At 39.3% G+C, this 17380-nt stretch overlaps 1 protein-coding gene across 1 annotated transcript in view; it reads right to left on the bottom strand.

The window, feature by feature from the left end:
• The window catches only part of SPAG17 (sperm associated antigen 17), a 106920-nt gene extending 90153 nt beyond the window's left edge, over window positions 1-16767 (bottom strand). The window contains exons 1-3 of the mRNA XM_082076152.1: window positions 16640-16767; window positions 7814-7954; window positions 7377-7436 (exon numbers count right to left, since the gene is read on the bottom strand). Coding sequence (XP_081932278.1) covers window positions 7377-7436; window positions 7814-7954; window positions 16640-16738 — 300 coding nt within the window. The 5' untranslated portion in view covers window positions 16739-16767. The remainder of the gene's footprint in view (window positions 1-7376; window positions 7437-7813; window positions 7955-16639) is intronic.
• Window positions 16768-17380: the final 613 nt, after the last annotated feature.

Genomic DNA, 17380 nt, shown 5'->3' with positions numbered 1-17380 from the left:
TGCAGTATTTGATCTCATATGGTGGCAGTATGAACCACGCAGAGATTTAACTGCCTGGTGCAAAGGGCATGTATTTCAAGCCATTCAAACATGGCACGAGTGCTTTTAGGTGATGCTATACTACTGGCAGACACCAGTGTCACTGGGATAGGAGGTGGGTCCTAAAAGTTAGGGAAACATTTAAAGCCATAGTCCTTATGGTATCTTTCTTTGAAATTACTCCTTTTCAATATACAGAACCACTGCTCCTGCTAATCATAATAAAAACATCTTTCAAAGTGATAAATTGCATTATCAATTTCCACAACTTCATTGATACTTGGAAGCAGTAGCATCACTTGCTATGAACAGTGGTCAGCCTGTTTCCTATGTTATTTCTCTCGTATTCAGGATGAGCTTTCTAAAGCTCTGTCTTCTCCCCTGTTCTTGGAACTGTAAGAAATGCATCACATATACATCAGACTCATACAGAACTTCATAAAAGAAACATAATGGTTCCTAGAACTTCTTAGTAATTAAAATCCCTTAATAGCTGACACAGTGCAAGCCAATTTTAGGCAGGAGAGACATCAATCAAGAGGCTATATGAACTACACATACCAACCAAGTTATTATTCACTATTCAAATGTATGTTCCTAAGCAAGCTAATAAAAGCAGTGGAAAAAAAAGTGATCTTCACTTATTACAATCTGCCATCAGCATAATGAATCCCTCATAAGAAGCTTTCAAGACAGACTATGGAACAAAAGCTGCATTTGTCATACTGATAAATTTATTTGTCCAAAGAAGACTTCTTTACACATACAACTAAATACTTCTGAATGTGCTGATATCATTTCATTGACTATAACATACTATGATGGATTGTTCTCAAAGAATAGCAGAAAAGTAGAGTTGACTGAAACAACTTCTTTCACATAACACCTGCAGTGTGTTGAAAGGCAATTTAGTCTCCACTATCAGACTATTAACTTAATTTCATTTTTCCTCTCAGAACCTCCTCCCAACTATGATGTCAAAAGATCAACTGCTTAATCATTATTGTTCATTGGTGAATTAATGATTCATACTTCAAACTGAGCTTAAGGACTCATGTAAATCGCTCAATCAATTGCATATTTGAACAGAGTTCCATATAGAGCTTACGTATCCACAAGGCAGACTGTTAAATTTAAGCTAAGCCAATAAATCACCTTCGTTAATCAACAAAGACTCTAACAACATGCATCGCAGAGAATTTTTAAAAATAAAGTAGATTTGATGATTCCTTCTGCCACTCAGAGTCCTTTTCAAGCAAACCTACTAAAATACAAATAGGACACTTTCAGTATTGAGCAATACTACGCAAATATGTGTGCTGTTCCTCTACTAAATATCTGCCTTTCTATTGTGAGAACATTTCTCAAAGCAGCAGCAATGGCTGTTTGTGCCCTAGAAAAATATGTTGTCACTCATATGAGTGAGTCTGGTCTTTGCCAAATCACAACACAGCTTGATCTGGTTAGCAGAAGCCTAGTTAGAAATACCTGTTGTAGGAAGGCCTGTTCTTTAAACCTCTCTACAGAAAACATGCAACCTGAGGGCATACCTTAGCTGGTTTAATCTCAGCAATGCAGAATGAGAACTTTCTAAGACATGTGTACAGGGTATGTGCCTTAATGTTACAAGTAATTAAATAATGTTTTAAGGGAAATACAAACAGGTGAACAAGCTAATTTAAGTAAAGATAAGAAAATACATTACATAATAATTAGGGTAACCTTTCCCCTTGTCGTTATTACAGAGCTTATACAAGAGCGCTCACCATCTCTGACGTGTACCTCCTATGGCTTCCTGACCACCTAACTGCTACCAGAACAGGATGCTTTAAGGGAAGACAAAATACAATATAATTATGCAGTGATGCCAAAGATCAGACACTAGCATTGCTATTTCAGGAAGGAGGAGTTTTATGCATAGAGAAAGTTTTCTCATGTGACCTTTCAGATTCCTGTTTGCTTTTAACACTCTGATTACAGGGGAGATAGTTGAAATAGCATTTAAGTGATTTCTGAAGAACTCCTACAGAACCCAGACCTTTTTAGGAGAGAGGGTAGGCCAGTTTGCTGTGTTTTGTGCTTGGAAGAAGAGAGATATTGTTCTGATTCAATCTTGAAATGTTTGCAGTACAGTGGTATGAATCTGCCTAGCAAGTCTTTCCATTGTGTAGTAGAATACTTTATGGCTCCGAGAAGTAAATTTTCTCCAGTAATTCCAGCCAACTGGATCCACCCAATGAGCATTATAGATCTAAAGTATTTGGTCATGCTTCTCTAACGTTGCATCTGGCTAGGAAGAGAAGCCAATCAGAGGTGGAACAAAAAGATTTAAGAAGCAAAGTTGTCTCATCAACCCTTGTGCTGGCAGAATGCATCTAGCTACATCTTGCCAGAGCTTCCTAAGAAGCCTCAGAACTTATGGGCCAGGAAGTCCCAATGGCCTTGTGTCTTACACTCTTACACTCTATTGCAGGGGTGTCAAATTAGTTTTCACCGGGGGCCACATCAGCCTTGCGGTTGCCTTCAAAGGGCCGAATGTAATTTTAGGACTGTATTAATGTAACTTCTCCTACATTTATACAGTCCATTGAAGGCAACTGCAAAGCAGATGTGGCCCCGGTGAAAACGAGTTTGATACCCCTGCTCTATTGTCCTTAATTAACCACTTATAGTCATGTGAAATTTTTGAAGGCAACAAAATAGAAAACAGGATTTCCTCTGGCTACTCCAGAGGGTCCCTTTACCAATTTAAGGATGACATTGTTACAGACATATTTGCTGTTCACTCAAGTAACACAGAGATTTCAACAAAACCTGCATGGAAAAAGCAGGAAATGTTATACCAAGCTGCATATATGCAGGAAACCTTGTAATCTAGTAAGCAAAACCAACGTCACATCAGTGTTCTAAAGGAAGTTATAAATAGATAGATGAATTTCAAAAGGTACCAAGTTTCTGTCTTAGAAAATACTTTGTCAATGACTTTTAGTTTTATGAATGGCCTCAGGCCGAATAATTACAACTAACAGTGGTAAAATAATAATGTTAATACATGCAAAAAGCATCGCCTCTAGAATCCTAGAATTCACTATTCTGAAATGGAAAGAAAAGATTAACATGCTCAGTTGTCTCCTGTTAATAGTAGAGCCTGACCTTTCAGTTTTTAAGAAACAGAAAATTAGAATACAGAGCTTGTTTCCTGCAGTAGCTCAAGATTTTTTGCTCCAGTTTCAGTATTTAGAAATCCTGGTACTTCTTAACTTGACATATTGTCCTTAGAGGGGTCACTGGAAAGGGATGCTGAACTAGAGAGACTTTAGAGATTGATTGCAAACCACTACCATTTCTAGGACTGATTAGTTCATGGTAACAACAGTTCAGTCTCATGGAATAAATGCATTCCAAATGGAAGGCATATAATCTGATAACTCAAAGGACTACACATGCTACTATTGATCATGCAGTGGCTTTGGATGCTCTGACAATAGCAAAGGCTGATGCAAAGACATGGTGGTATGTCTTTACTCTGGGTAATATTTTATTCTTTCTAGGTGGCATTGGTTTCCCATATTTGAAAGACAATAAAATCACTTGCAGGAAAGTTCCTTTCAACTACAAACACTTTCACTACATTTGAGGTCCAAAACCCAGAAAGTCCATTTGCCTTTTCCTTTTCAATATGAATGCCTCCCCTTGCCCCCTGCAAATTATGGAATTTGCTGCTATCACAGACTTCCCTCTACTTGTGTAATGGCCTCCTCCCCTGGGTTGTTCCCATCTTTTCTACTTAAAGAATGCTTCCACTTTTCCACAGTGTACTATACTGAGCCTAGCAGGAGATGAATTTACTCCTTAGGTTGTTTATTTTTAGGAGCTTTTCTAATATGTTTTGCCCTATACCTGTCCTCTAGAAATCATAAGTCTAGCAAGTATTTCTGGAGGGCAGTGCACACTGTTCATTCTGCATTTCATCCCCAAAATGCAGGAGACACCAGTGGTTATCTATCCAGTGATTAACAGCTGGGAAATACTTATTTACAGCTGATTTATTCTGCTCCCGTCTCACAGAATTCCAGGATGAGAATGGGTGACAATTTGGATTTGGCACTTGAATTCAACATCTTCTCAGTGAGGGTGACAGAGCACTGGAACAGGCTGCCCAGGGGGGTTGTGGAGACTCCTACTCTGGAGGCATTCAAGACCCGCCTGGACACATTCCTGTGTAACCTCATCTAGGCGTTCCTGCTCCGGCAGGGGGATTGGACTAGATGATCTTTCAAGGTCCCTCCCAATCCCTAACATTCTGTGATTCTGTGAATTGATAATATTTTTAAGTTTAATAACTATAAATAGGTGCCATGCTGTGAGAAACCAGAATTATTATGTTAATTCTTAACAGCTAGTGAAAAAAGATTAATATTTTTAAACTGCAATTAAGGCTTTTTGGTTACATAGGACGGGTTGTTGTGGAAATGAGCCAGAGCAGTGTGGGGAAGGATACTGCTGCTGCTGCTACAAGACTTGAGTTTTGCTGGCACAAGCACAAGAACACATTCTGAAGGCAGCGTTCTGGGATCTACATCCAAACAAAACTGCTCTTGTCTCTGCCACTTGTGCCTTTTTCATCCTTGCACAACCCTTTATCCCAAACGTCTCAGCTTATCTGAGATAACCACAAAATTGTTCCACATCTCTCTCCCATGTCTCTTTCGTGGCCACATCCCTAATTCAACTGTCCATATTCAGCAATACCATCTATCTACTTCCATTTGTCTCACATGAAGGGGTCACATAAGGTTTCATCTTCTTTTCAGAATCTCTTCTCACCATGGTACTACTCCCCAGGCTCAGCTTGTCCCCTTATGATCATGGGACAAGATTTCTTCTCAAAATTTCCCAGGTAACAACATCAACTTTCCCGACCCTGTCCCAGTGAGTCCAACAAAAGTGTAAAACTGCTACTAAAACAACTGCTACTGTAAACTTCCATCCACAGAGCCCCTGAACTCAGTCTCACTAGAATTTTCAAGGAAAAAAAAAAAAAATCTGCTTCAGGAACAAATCTAGTATGGAAAATATAGGCTTGAATAGATTTTCAAAATTCAAAGTTTGGAAACTAAAACACTGTCATATTTAGTAGTGGTAAAGCACCTTAATTACACATGACCTTACTGACCTTAATAAAAAGCTAGTGAAACAAATAGGTACATAAACAACAAACGACAGATACCTTGCTTATAAAATGCATATATTTTATTCAAACATACTGTAGTTTTAGGTTTTGTCTGTTGGAAAAACTGTACATGATAAATTAATCTGATTCATTATGAAATCTGTTGATATTTTACAGGAAACATAACATTTTCCTTTCCATATCTCTTTATAAGAGAGAGAGCCTAGTATAATTAAATACTGAAATCAGCACAAAACTACACATCAGGACTCCTATTCCCATCAAGTCACTTAAGAAAGAGAGAAGGTGTTAGACACCTAATTCTCCTACATTTGGAAATCTTTTGTTTACATATTCATAAACTCTGCCCTGGACCGCTTCACTTTTTACAATAAGAGTAACAGAAAACACAACACAGTAAGATGATAGAAACACTGAAGGGAATTAATTTAGAATAGACAAAAATAATTATTTTAATATGATATCTAATTAGTTTTCAATACACCAAGAGCAGTTTGTTAAAGTTTCTTGACTTGAAGCAGGCTCTGGAGACCGCTGCACTGAAATGTATTAAAAACCCTGCATTTCAATAGACTCAATGTGCAAGACCAAGGACATAGGTAATAATGTTCCTATTAACATCATTAATAACCACATTACTATGCATGTCATCAGTCCCAAATTAACACACATGTACATTTCATATATTCAAAGGCCATTTAGCTTCAGGAATCTCATTTACAGCCTCCTTTGAAATGAATATGTGCTTGTGGAAATGCTAGTGTATTGAATCCTACCACAGAGAAGAGAACTGCGTGGAGTGAAGACAGAAACGCTCCCATCAGAAGGACATTTTGCAACCCTGTGTTCTGTGCTAACCTTGTACTTGTTTATCCTCACTGCAGTGAAAGCTTTGAATGCACAAACGGCACATGGACTTGAAGAGAACACTCAGGAGCAAATTCTGCCCAGAGAGGCAGGATCCTAATGCTTGTGGCAACATTATCAATCTTCCAATTTGCTACAGCTAGAACGGAAACTGAGTCCAACCAAAAGGTCAGAACAGGCATTTTCTATTCTCTGTTAAAGGAGAGGAGGAAAAAAATGTCTTTGAGGAGTGAAGTAAGTAGCTAATGAGACACAGCACTGACAGCTGGAATTTAATAAGTATCCACTTCACAAGGAAAATTGCTTGTAGTAATTAAATACAGGTATCATACAAAGCTTCTGCTTAGAGCCAGACTTCAAAATCCTCTGTCAGTAGGACTGAAGGGGTTTTACATCCCAGGTAAATACAAGGGCAAGTTTGCCTGGGAGGCTAGGACTAAACAAAGAGGGTTAATTGCATAAAATTCACAGTCATGTCAGTGGTAAATAATTCCAAAGGGACTTGTTCAGATAGTAGTCTGGCATTACTGAAAAACAGACTGCAACTAAAAAGACCTGTTATAAAGCCCACCAAAACCTGAGACACATAAAAAGTTTATTAGTCATTGCGGAACTAAATTGCAAACAAGATCTTTTTAGAGGAATCCAAAATTCTTTATGCTCCAGGTCTGTAGGCTCATAAAACTCTACCTGAGAAAATTTTAAACAATCTTCTAATTAATCACAGGATTTTATAACCTCTCACAGGCTGTAAGTAAAACATTAACAAGGTAGGGAGAAGGAAGTCCTCTTTGTACTAAGCATGATTCCTAACCTCATCGACATGTCCCACTAAAGGAACCAGGTTAGAATTTAACATCAAACTGAGGTTATAATGGATACTGGCACACAGAGATTGGCGTTTCATTTACAGGACTACATTCCCATAAAGGAAAGTGTAAGTTTTTAAATTACTGGGAGCATCTGTGAGAGCAGAGTCTATCTTTTTTTCTGTAATTTCTGACACCACTATCAAAATATGACCACATAACACATTCTTAATATAATAACCCTCATACCCCTAAAAAGACATCTTGATCCTCACTTACTTAGCAGTCTAACAGAACAGTGTTGGTATTGGGGAAAAAGAAGCAGTTTAAGTATCTAGATTGTTGAGTGTTTTTATCAGCTACCTCCAATAGATTTGCATTTACTCAGATACTCATAACGCAATTACACAGCTGTATTTACTTCAGTGTAAAAGAGCACTGACTGTGCAATACATCCTTTAACCTACCTCATAGTACATAGGCGTATCCTTAACCTTTTTTCCTTTTTGATTCCCAGATTCTCTAATCTGCAAGGAAATAATACATTCTATCATGAGAAGATTTTAAGTTTACACAAATTATTTTACTCATTATTCCCTTTTGCAAACACTATACTCACACTCCAAAACAGAGAGGAATCATCTTATGGTACCCCTGTATCTTAGGGAAGGCACTTGAAGAACATTCTGTAACAAAACCTCACTATTTACAGGGAGCAGAACAGTTATACAGTAAGCTTTTCTTTTTCCATTTTTAACTCCTATGAATCAGTATAACTTTTAAAACTTCCACAAAGTAATTAAATTGAATATGAACCTTACAGTTACCACAGACCAATTAAGTTAGTATCTAGAAGTGACATCTACAGTCTGGCTTGTTATTAAAAGTTCCTTTCTTGGAGTACCTGTCTGAAAATGTCTTCACGTGTTATCACGCTGAAGAGTTTCCGCTGTGGCACCTGCACAGCAAGGGACAGGGCCTTGGTGTGGATTTCATCCTCAATTTTGGTTCCAACAACAAAAGCGATGCTAGGCTTCCAGTCATCCTACTTTCCAAAATAAAATATTTAAGGTATTAAAACACAGGCAAACAAAAGCGCTCGTCTGTGGTTTCAAGGAGTAAACCTCTAGAGATGGTTAATCCCTTTAAAGTACATTCAACATCACTGTGTTAATCACATTGAAATAAACTGTATACAACCCAAAAAGCACATACTACTTTGTGCCAATTCCTTCTGCCATCAGGTGGCAGCATTATGCTATGGAAAACACAAATGCCTACTAACAACCTCTAAAAAACGCCTCGTTTGAAAAAGCTGCATTAGCATCACAAAAAAATAAAATAACTTTTAAATGTCACTTGCAGATTTGACAGCTCAGTAAGAAAACAAGAAGTGAATTTTGAATATCCGTATTACTGTCATTTAATATATGTATTATTGTCATTATTTGCTGTAGAAAAAAATAAACAAATTTCAGCTCACTCATCTCAGGAATTAGATAATGCCCAGATACTATTTTCTGAAAACTGTAGAATTCTTTGTATGATGTTTTATGAGAGCATATTTTTGTATACCGTGATTCTGTGTATACACTGTTTCACTAAGTATTCTGAACCAAGAAAAATTATTTATCAATGGCAAGTTATATTTCACTACAATATTGACAAAAGAAAAACACTAGCAATTTTCAAAAATTTGCAATAAAATACACATTTTTACGAAAAAAAAATCTGATTTCACCATTATAGAAATACAGAAAAAGAGAAGATCGTAACACATTATTTAGTGATATACATCCACAAAAGCTTCAAACTTACATCATTTAAGCAATTTTTACTGGTTACTCTTCCTTTTCTTCTGCTTTAACCTACTGGAATCCCTTTCATGAAGTGAGTGGCTATTTCCAGAACATCTCACTCCAGAGTATTCTTTATTGGCATCAGTGGTGCCTGAACCGTAAGCACTTCAAATGGTTGTGCTATATACTCTTCAGGAATCACCAATTTTTTTTTTTTTTTTTTTTTTTTTTTGTTACACATCTGTATGTGTAAACTGCAAGGATATCAATAAAGCTGCATAAAGGTAAATATGGAAAGAGTTTCAGTAAGATCAAGGTAGTCCCCAGGCACTGTCATGTTTATCAGGACGAGGCTGACCAGTCACATACCAGTCCAGTGGGCATTATACCAGGGAAAGAATTTAAAGACAAATTTAAGAGAGGGTGGTAACTTGATGATTTTGACAGAAATGTTTTCATACACGTATATTATGTACAAAGTCCTTGTGGAAAAGAGGAACAAAACCTGAGTTGATGGCAAAGTGAGGAAAAGAACCATTCAAAAAAAAAAAGTTAGATGTAAATGGTAAAAGGAGAAGATTATTTTTCCAGTTTTGCTGTACCCTTCTTCATTTGTTGCTTCTCTTAGCATGAAAAAAAGCCTACCCTAAATGTTTGTAATTTGAGCAACTGATAACTCAGGATGGGAGAAAGCAACACTTGACATAAGTTTCAAACTAGTAAATGCTTGCATGGAGGGAAATTGTTTGTCATAGTCTTAAGGTAACAAAGCACAACATCACATGAATATGTGATTATACACACATGCCTCATTTTTTTTAACCATGGAATCTTCAGAGAAAGAAAAAAGATGGAAAGATCACCTGGGTCACTAAGCATGGTTTCCTGTAACTGCCAGTAGCTACAGAGCAGACACCTAATCCAAAAGGGCCACTACAGTTCCACACATCATAAACTTCCTTGATGTTTTATAGCAGCACAAAATAAACCTTAAGTTTTAAAATTACAAAATGTAGGAGAGTGCAAGAATATCACTGATGGTCTAAGAGCACGCAGACATAATGGAATTTAGGCGAGGAGAATGTCCAGCTTACCTCAGGCAGCAGGCACTACTCAGTGCAAAAGAGGTGGCAGCAATGGCCTGTGTGGGGACTGCAAATACAGAAAATAGTACACTGAATTTCTTTTTCCCCTTCTAGTTGCCAGGGAGGATGGAGGATGAAACCTCTTCCTGTTTAAAGGCGCCAAGATAGCCACCAGCACACAACACTGTGAAAGAGCTAATTATTACAACATTATCATCAAAACGTGCACAGGAGTTACAGTTAATATGAGTTCAAGTTAAACTAGCCATTTCATAGCTGCTAACAGTAGGACACAAAAATGTTACCATTCTTTAAACAGAGAACACTTAGATGTCCATACTTGTGTGCAAATGCATAATTTTCCAGGCTTTCTGAACTGATTATGAAATGCCCTCTTGTGGCAGTATCCTGGTGTTTCCAGAGCTTGTCAGCAGAGCTGGAGCTTTTAGAATGACCATTCTGCAACATGAGCTAAAGGAGCAATTGGTATCACTATGCTGTTCTCTTCAGTGAGGAGCACCAAAAGAGGGGAGTAAGGCTCAGTAAGTCTCACGCACAGATGCTGACAGCACAAGAGAACAAGATCCAAGAATGTTAGGTTCTACTCTAGATGCTAGAGGAAGCATGGTCCAGCAGCAATATAGAGCCTGCTCTCACAACTTAGAATCATAGAATCATTTTGGTTGGAAGAGACAGTTCCGATCATCGAGTCCAACCATAACCGAAATCTAGTACTAAACCATATCCCTAAGACCCTCATCTATGTGTCTTTTAAACACCTCCAGGAATAGTGATTCCACCACTTCCCTGGGCAGCCTATTCCAGTGCTTCCTGCACTTCTTCAGATATGCAAAGAAATCTCCAGCAGAGAGTTCTCAAAACTGCACCTTATGCCTTTTTTAGTTCCCCCTTAAAACATGCTGGTATCTTGGTGCCCACAAATCACACCTCCTTGGCACTGATTAACATCAACGTGCAACAACATGTTCTGTGAAACCCATCTTCCTTATAGTCCTGTCTCTTCTCAGACCTTCCATCCCTTGCTCACAAATGTCCCTAGCTCACTTCTTCTATTTCCATTCTCTGTTCCTCATCCGAGTTCCACCAGTTCTCCTGATGCTTCTTGCATTCATTACTGGCTCCCTTAGCTCTCATACTCAGTCTCCTTATCCAGCTAGTCCCTAGTTTCATTATCTGATCCCACTTGCAGATTTCACCATCCTCAGATGCTTTCTCCAAATCCTTCTCTAGCCCTTCTAATAGTTCCCAGGCACTTTCAGAGTTATGTCTGAGCAACGAGACTCTCCTTTGTGACACTTATGCATTCCTTGGAAAGTCACTATAAGCAATGGAGAACAAATTTTTCTGACTTCTACTGTGATGCCCACCTTCATAGCAGCCTGTAACAAAGCACCAAAGTAAAACATCAAGTTAAAGCCTGTTTGTGAAAAGTGAATTAAAAAAAAAAAACCCTTATCCAGATACAAACATTCTCAGAAAAAGGTATGCCCTCAGCAAAAGGTATGCCCTTGATATCAGTGTGGCACATCATCAGCTAATATATTAAAAATAAAATACATGGAGTAAGCTTCTACAATATAACTGATAATGAAAATTGTAACCCACCCTAACTTACTTCTATAGAAGCATATGCAGCTCAATACAAGGTCTTTTGCGTAAAAGTTTAAACTGTGTTAGAGATAGCCCACACCTCTCTAACTGCAAAATGAAGAAACATCATTCCTTTTGTAAAAAAGGTGTAATACCTAGGGATTGGAGATAGATAAATACCAGAAATAGCTACACAAACTTTAACAGGCAATAATTATCCAGAATTGCCAGAGTCACTAATAGCATGTCATTTGTTTCTAAACTGGTCAATTTTGAAGTCCTCAAAGATCATTTCTCAGAAAAGCTGAACATTGAGAACAGCAACCGAAGTCATTAAGGACAGTGAATGTGAGGCATTAGTACATAGTTTAAGGTGTTTAAATGACAATGTTCTTTTCTGACTTTAAAAATATATTATTTTTGCAATATTTCCCTTATATTTATCAATACTGTAACAGTATCCTTAATGTTCCAGGCACTGAAAGGATAGAGAAGAAACAGACCTTGCTTCTACAGCTCACCACCTAAAATCACAACATAAAAATGAGAAGTAAAAGTAGTAAAATGTATACGATTACTTTAAAAATATTTTCTCCCTCAATATACAACTGCTCCTCTACTTAGTTTAATTCTTTCAAATGTTATTGTAGATGTGAGACCTGAGAAGAGATCTGAAAGAGGATAGATTAGTGACCCTAAGGCTACCTCAAATGAGGTTCCCAGCTTAAAGAACAGGGTAGAGAAAACTATAAAAATAATTACTGGGAAAGTGTGGAAACAGTCTAAGGAAAGCTGCCATTGAGAGTATAATGCAAGCACTACATTCTGTGAACAAAGACGACCAACATGCAGGGAGCAGACAGCCCACAGAATCAACAATGCTCATTCAAACATGAATGAAAAAAAAAAAAATGAAGCTGAATATGTGGCATTGGTAACTGAATACTCCTTAAATAACCTGAAACAAACTCCAGCTAAGAGCAGGCCAGACCACTCTCACAGGAAAACATCCAGTGATAATCATTGTCACAAATGACACTGTCGCCCCCCACCCCGTTTTAGAACTCCTGGCCATGTCCAGTGTTGAAAAGCACCAAAGTCTCTCTCAATGTTAAAAATAAACATCTATGTGGGAAGCTTGTATATCCCTCAAGCGAAGAGTCCTAGCAAGATCCACCGAACTCCGAAAGCTCCATGTAAGCAGCTAGCAGATTTCCTAAATCCTTTTCACAAAACACAGGAGTGTCTTAATTTCCTTATTTTGTTCTGAAGCCTCCATTGTGTCCTCCTGTAAATATGATTTTTTTCCCAACTGTTAAAAGTTAATACACATGGCCAACTTATCTTATTTGTCACAGTAGTATTGGAATAGCATATGTATATTTAAAAACAAAAAATCTCTATCTTCAATTCACATTGAAAAAGAAAAGAAGCAGATATAGCTAATAAAATTTTGTTTCCTTTTTACATGTATCTTGTTTTTTCTGCTTCATTACCTAGACACAAAAGGGCAGCTGTTCTCGAGAAGACATTTTAACAAACCAGATGCATTTTTTATTTGTGCAGCATCAGTTTCTAGATCTCTTTGATCAGAAAAGACATCAAGCAGCCATCTTCATTTCCCCCCTCCCCTCTTTTTCAGGCAATCTAAGTGTCTGCCATTTTGCACCATCACTTATTCTTGTGGTATTTAGTGTGTGGGTGTTTTTGTTTGTTCATTTGGTTTTGTGGATATTTTTGTTTGTTGGGGGGGGTGGTGTGTGTGCTTATTTCATCTTCAGGCCATAACCAGCTCATTTCATTACAGTACAATTTCAAATTTAACTATAGCGGCTGAAAAGAAACAGTTGAAAACTTGAACTCCAAACACTTGAGCATCAAACAGCAAGAGTTCTTTAATTACCTGATTTTTAAGTAATGCCTCAGAAATAATGAGATTTATCACTGATTTATGAACATGCAGAGCAATATTACCTCTAGCACTCTTTGCTTTCAACATGGGGGAGCTTGTTTTCTTTTCCTGGGAAAGGTTGCTCATCAGCAATTTTGTAGCCCTAATGTAGTGACTGTGCAGGGCACCACTGTTCAGAAATCTTCAAGTCCACTTTCATTATCTGCTGATTGACACACACCCATATTACTAATGGATTCTGGTTTTAAGAGCCTGATTTTTTGCTGTATAATCTGGGCAGGTTACAGAGTATCAAAACTCAATTAAATGTTAATTCCTCTCTGAAGGGGAAGCAGAATGAATAGTAATCAGAAGTGGAGTCATCGTATTCAGAACAGTTTTAAGGGTTTTACAGTGTTTCATTTCAGTTCAATGTTCAGGCCTTAAATGCCAATAAAAATGAAAGAAACCATCGGATTCAAAGTCAGAGCAGAATGTAGCTTCCAGTTGCTATCTTTACTTATACTAGCTAATAAAAATATATAATGGATAACAATTATTTCAATTGTCAAGGGCTATATTTGCCCAGAATTCAGCCTTCGCTCTACAAATATTTCCATTTAACTACTTAAAACATGCAAATTTTAAAACTAAGAATCTTAATTTTTATTTTGTCATTTAATTCTGCAGTGAACCCAATCAAAATATCTTGATAAACCTCTGAAGGCAAAAACAACTTGCAGCTTCATGTTCTTCTGCATAGCATATTAGAAACAAAGAAGATGTATATCAACTATAATGTGAAGCTCTATAAAATCCATATTTGCCCTGTACATGTTTTTAAGCTGTCTGTTTGCCAGTTTTCACAGTGTATTTAGTAAAAGCAATTATTTGGTTAGTAAATACCATTTAAATCATATTTTAGTTAGCATACCCATCCATAAAATGTTAACACCACTGGTAAAATGGCTCCTTTTTACAGATCAGGCTAATAAAATACTTTAAGTCATAAACACATTAAAATGTGAAATTTCATTGCTCAGCCTATCTGGTACAATTTAAAGCCAGTTCTAGTAAATTCCTTTTGGCTCCAATAAAGTAAAAGAGTATTCTCCAAATTGATACAAGTAAAAGATTGTAAAAGTCTTTATGCATGAATTACCAGGAGATAAATTTATTTAATTGATAGAAGTTCCTGTCATTTCAAAAATAACTTGAGATTCATATGGTATAACATATAGAATACTGAGGAGTAAAAAATAATTTTGTGCAGTGTGTCTGTTGACACTTAAAGTTGCTCAACACTCCCTTTTACAGGCTGCTTTCAGTTCCTGACCTTTATATATTCAAGTTTAAATCCTGTATGTTATAAGATTACTGGAGCGGAGAGGGAAAAAAAGAGACTGTGGTTAAACTATTTGCAGAATGAGGTTTGATTTTTAAAAATCATTTTTATCCGTTAATAAAAAGCTCTATGTGATTAAGTAATTAAGATATGCAATTCCCTCTGTGTTCGAGAGGAAGGAACTAAAATTTGGCAGCGCAGCCATACTTGTGTCAAAGATGTGCTTTTACAGAGCACGTTTATTTACATTAAGTATACCCACATTTGGCCATACTTGACAAATCTTGATTCACACATGCTCAGAAGAGATTTGCTGGTATTTGACAGTTTTGCACAGAGTATGCTCCTGCCTCTAAGAGCTGAATAAGAATTTTCCTGCAATAAGAAATTTCAGTGGCTGCGCATCATCACGGAAGCCTGAGTTCAAGCTGACTGCAGCAGGGAGACAGTTTTTCCCATGTTCCCAAGGCTGTGTCTGCTATCAGCAAGACAGAGAAAGCGGAATTAGCTTAACTGAAAATGAAAATGCTTGGACAACACTAGAATTAAGGAACCAAGGTGTCTCAATTTAGCCCTGTGGGAACATACATTACATTAATCTTTAATTAGATGACTGCATATTTTTTCCTACTGAATCCTTGACCCATTTAGTGAACACATTCAACATTTCTTTCCATCTGCCTCAATGTGTGGTCCTGAATAATCCTAATTCTGGCATTTCCTAAATTTTAAGCATTTTACTTTCTACCTTTTAAAATACATCAGTGTAATGGTTTGTATTTAACAGATGTAATAAATTACATGTAGAAGCAGCAGAGTAAACAAAGCACTTTGTTCAGTGAATTCACTGGACAATATCCACAACCACAATAAACACCACCATAAAAGAAAATAAATCACTAATTGGCACCTTGCTAGTAAGCATGGGAAAAAGGTCAAGAACTGAGTAGGTGATGAAGATTGAACCTTTACCCCCTTCTCGTGCTTCAGAAAGGTTTACCTAGAGTAGGTGTGAGATTCACAAGCAAAGATGGGCTGAAGTGCCTTTGAACGCTACTGAAAATCTACATTTCAGAGAAAAAATGGGTAACAACCACCTTAGCTGAGCAACTTACTTCAAAAAGCAAATTTATTTGGCCAAAGTTGTACTATATGGTTCCCACCAAATTAAAGGAAAAGCAAATAAGTATTTAAGAGTTTTTGGACATGTGTGGCGTTTTCTGGAAAACTGATAAGCCAGTTTAAAGGTCTCCTCCTGAATTCAAAAGTCCTCATACTTACCAGAACTGCTGGCATGTGAAAAAAACACCAAAATCACAGCAGCAACAAACACCCTCGGTTTTTTAATAGGGCACAACAGGAAGCCACCAAACAAGGAAGCCACGGAAGTAATTTGTCTCACTTGCAGAAGCAGTGTTAGATAAACACATACTAGGTAAATATTATTGTTTGCTAAACTACTGCCCTATTTTGAAACCAAATTCTCTCTTGCAAGTCAAGATTTATTAGAATTACATTGCTTACACAGAACCTGGAAACCTAAATATACCTTTAGATCCTCACACACTGTAAAAGAAAAAAAAAAAGTGCTTTTTAGCTGCACACACTCAAGCAGAAAAATTACAGCCTCACATTTTCAACGCTACAGTTAATGCTGTGTCAGCACCTCCATCAAACCTCGTTGTTCAGCAGTTTATAAAAAGTTCAGCCCGAGCTGAAATTTGGCACCCAAAACTCCAGAAAGAAAAGCACCAAGGAGGAAAAGCAAGAAACCCGCTGGGTCGGCGCTCAGTGGCGGGGGCCAAAGGTGGGGGACAACTCCGCCACGCGTCGGGACGATTAATGTCCCCCGCCCGGGGTGACCTTAGGGGTGGCGACACTGCCATAGCCAGGCCACAGGAGCCGCGAAGGCCGCCTCGGGCCTGGCCTCCCCAACCTACAAGTCTCAAGGCCCGCCCGCCCCGCTGCGCCCCCTGCCCTGCCCCTCGGCTGCCTTCACCTCCTCGAGGTGGGCGGACACCAGCGCGGGCTCCCAGTTGCTGACCGGGCCCCCCGCCGGGGCGGCGGCCCCGCCGGTCTTGGGCCGCTTCGGGCCCATGGCGGTGCGGCGACGGGCAGGCTCCACGCGTCGCCATGGCGACCGGCTCCCGCGGGGCGACGCCTTCCGGCCGCGCCCTCACCGCGCCAAGCCGCCGGGCGGTTCGTGCGGTACGTGCCGCGGGCGGGGGTCCCTCCGCCTGGGGGTGTGTGCCCGCCCGAGGGAGCCTTTGTGCTCGCTATGGCCGTCTGTGCGTGTCCCCCGTGGGCTTTCTCTCTAAGCCGCTGCCGCAGAGTGCTAGCGGGGCGGCCGGTGGGTGGGCCGGAACTTTCGGTCGCTTTGCATCGTCGTTTGCCACCTGGGCGGGCCACCACCTGCGGCCGCCTCCACCCAGCGCGCTGCCCTTTAAGCTGCGTGGGAAGTGTGCGGGCCGTGCACGGTCACATAGCCGCCCGAGTTCAATCTCGCGTCCCGAGGGGCCACTAAGTGAAACGCCGCATCCCAAGGGCTGCCCGAAGCCAGCCCGCCGGCAGCGCTCGGCATGCCCGGCAAGGAAGGAGCTCAGGCCGTAGGGCTGGAGCGTGACCGGAGCGCGGCCGCCTGCGGAGCAGCCAGGCGGGGGGGAGCACAGGTGCGGGCAGCCCGGCCGGCCCCCCGGCCGGCATCGCTCTCCAAATACTACCATATGTTACAGCGCTGGGA

Source organism: Streptopelia decaocto (assembly GCF_964273445.1).
Source record: "Streptopelia decaocto genome assembly, chromosome: 1".
NCBI classification, from domain to species: domain Eukaryota; kingdom Metazoa; phylum Chordata; class Aves; order Columbiformes; family Columbidae; genus Streptopelia; species Streptopelia decaocto.
The sequence above is the reverse complement of the archived record's forward strand: the minus strand, read 5'-3'. Positions and strand labels throughout refer to the sequence as shown.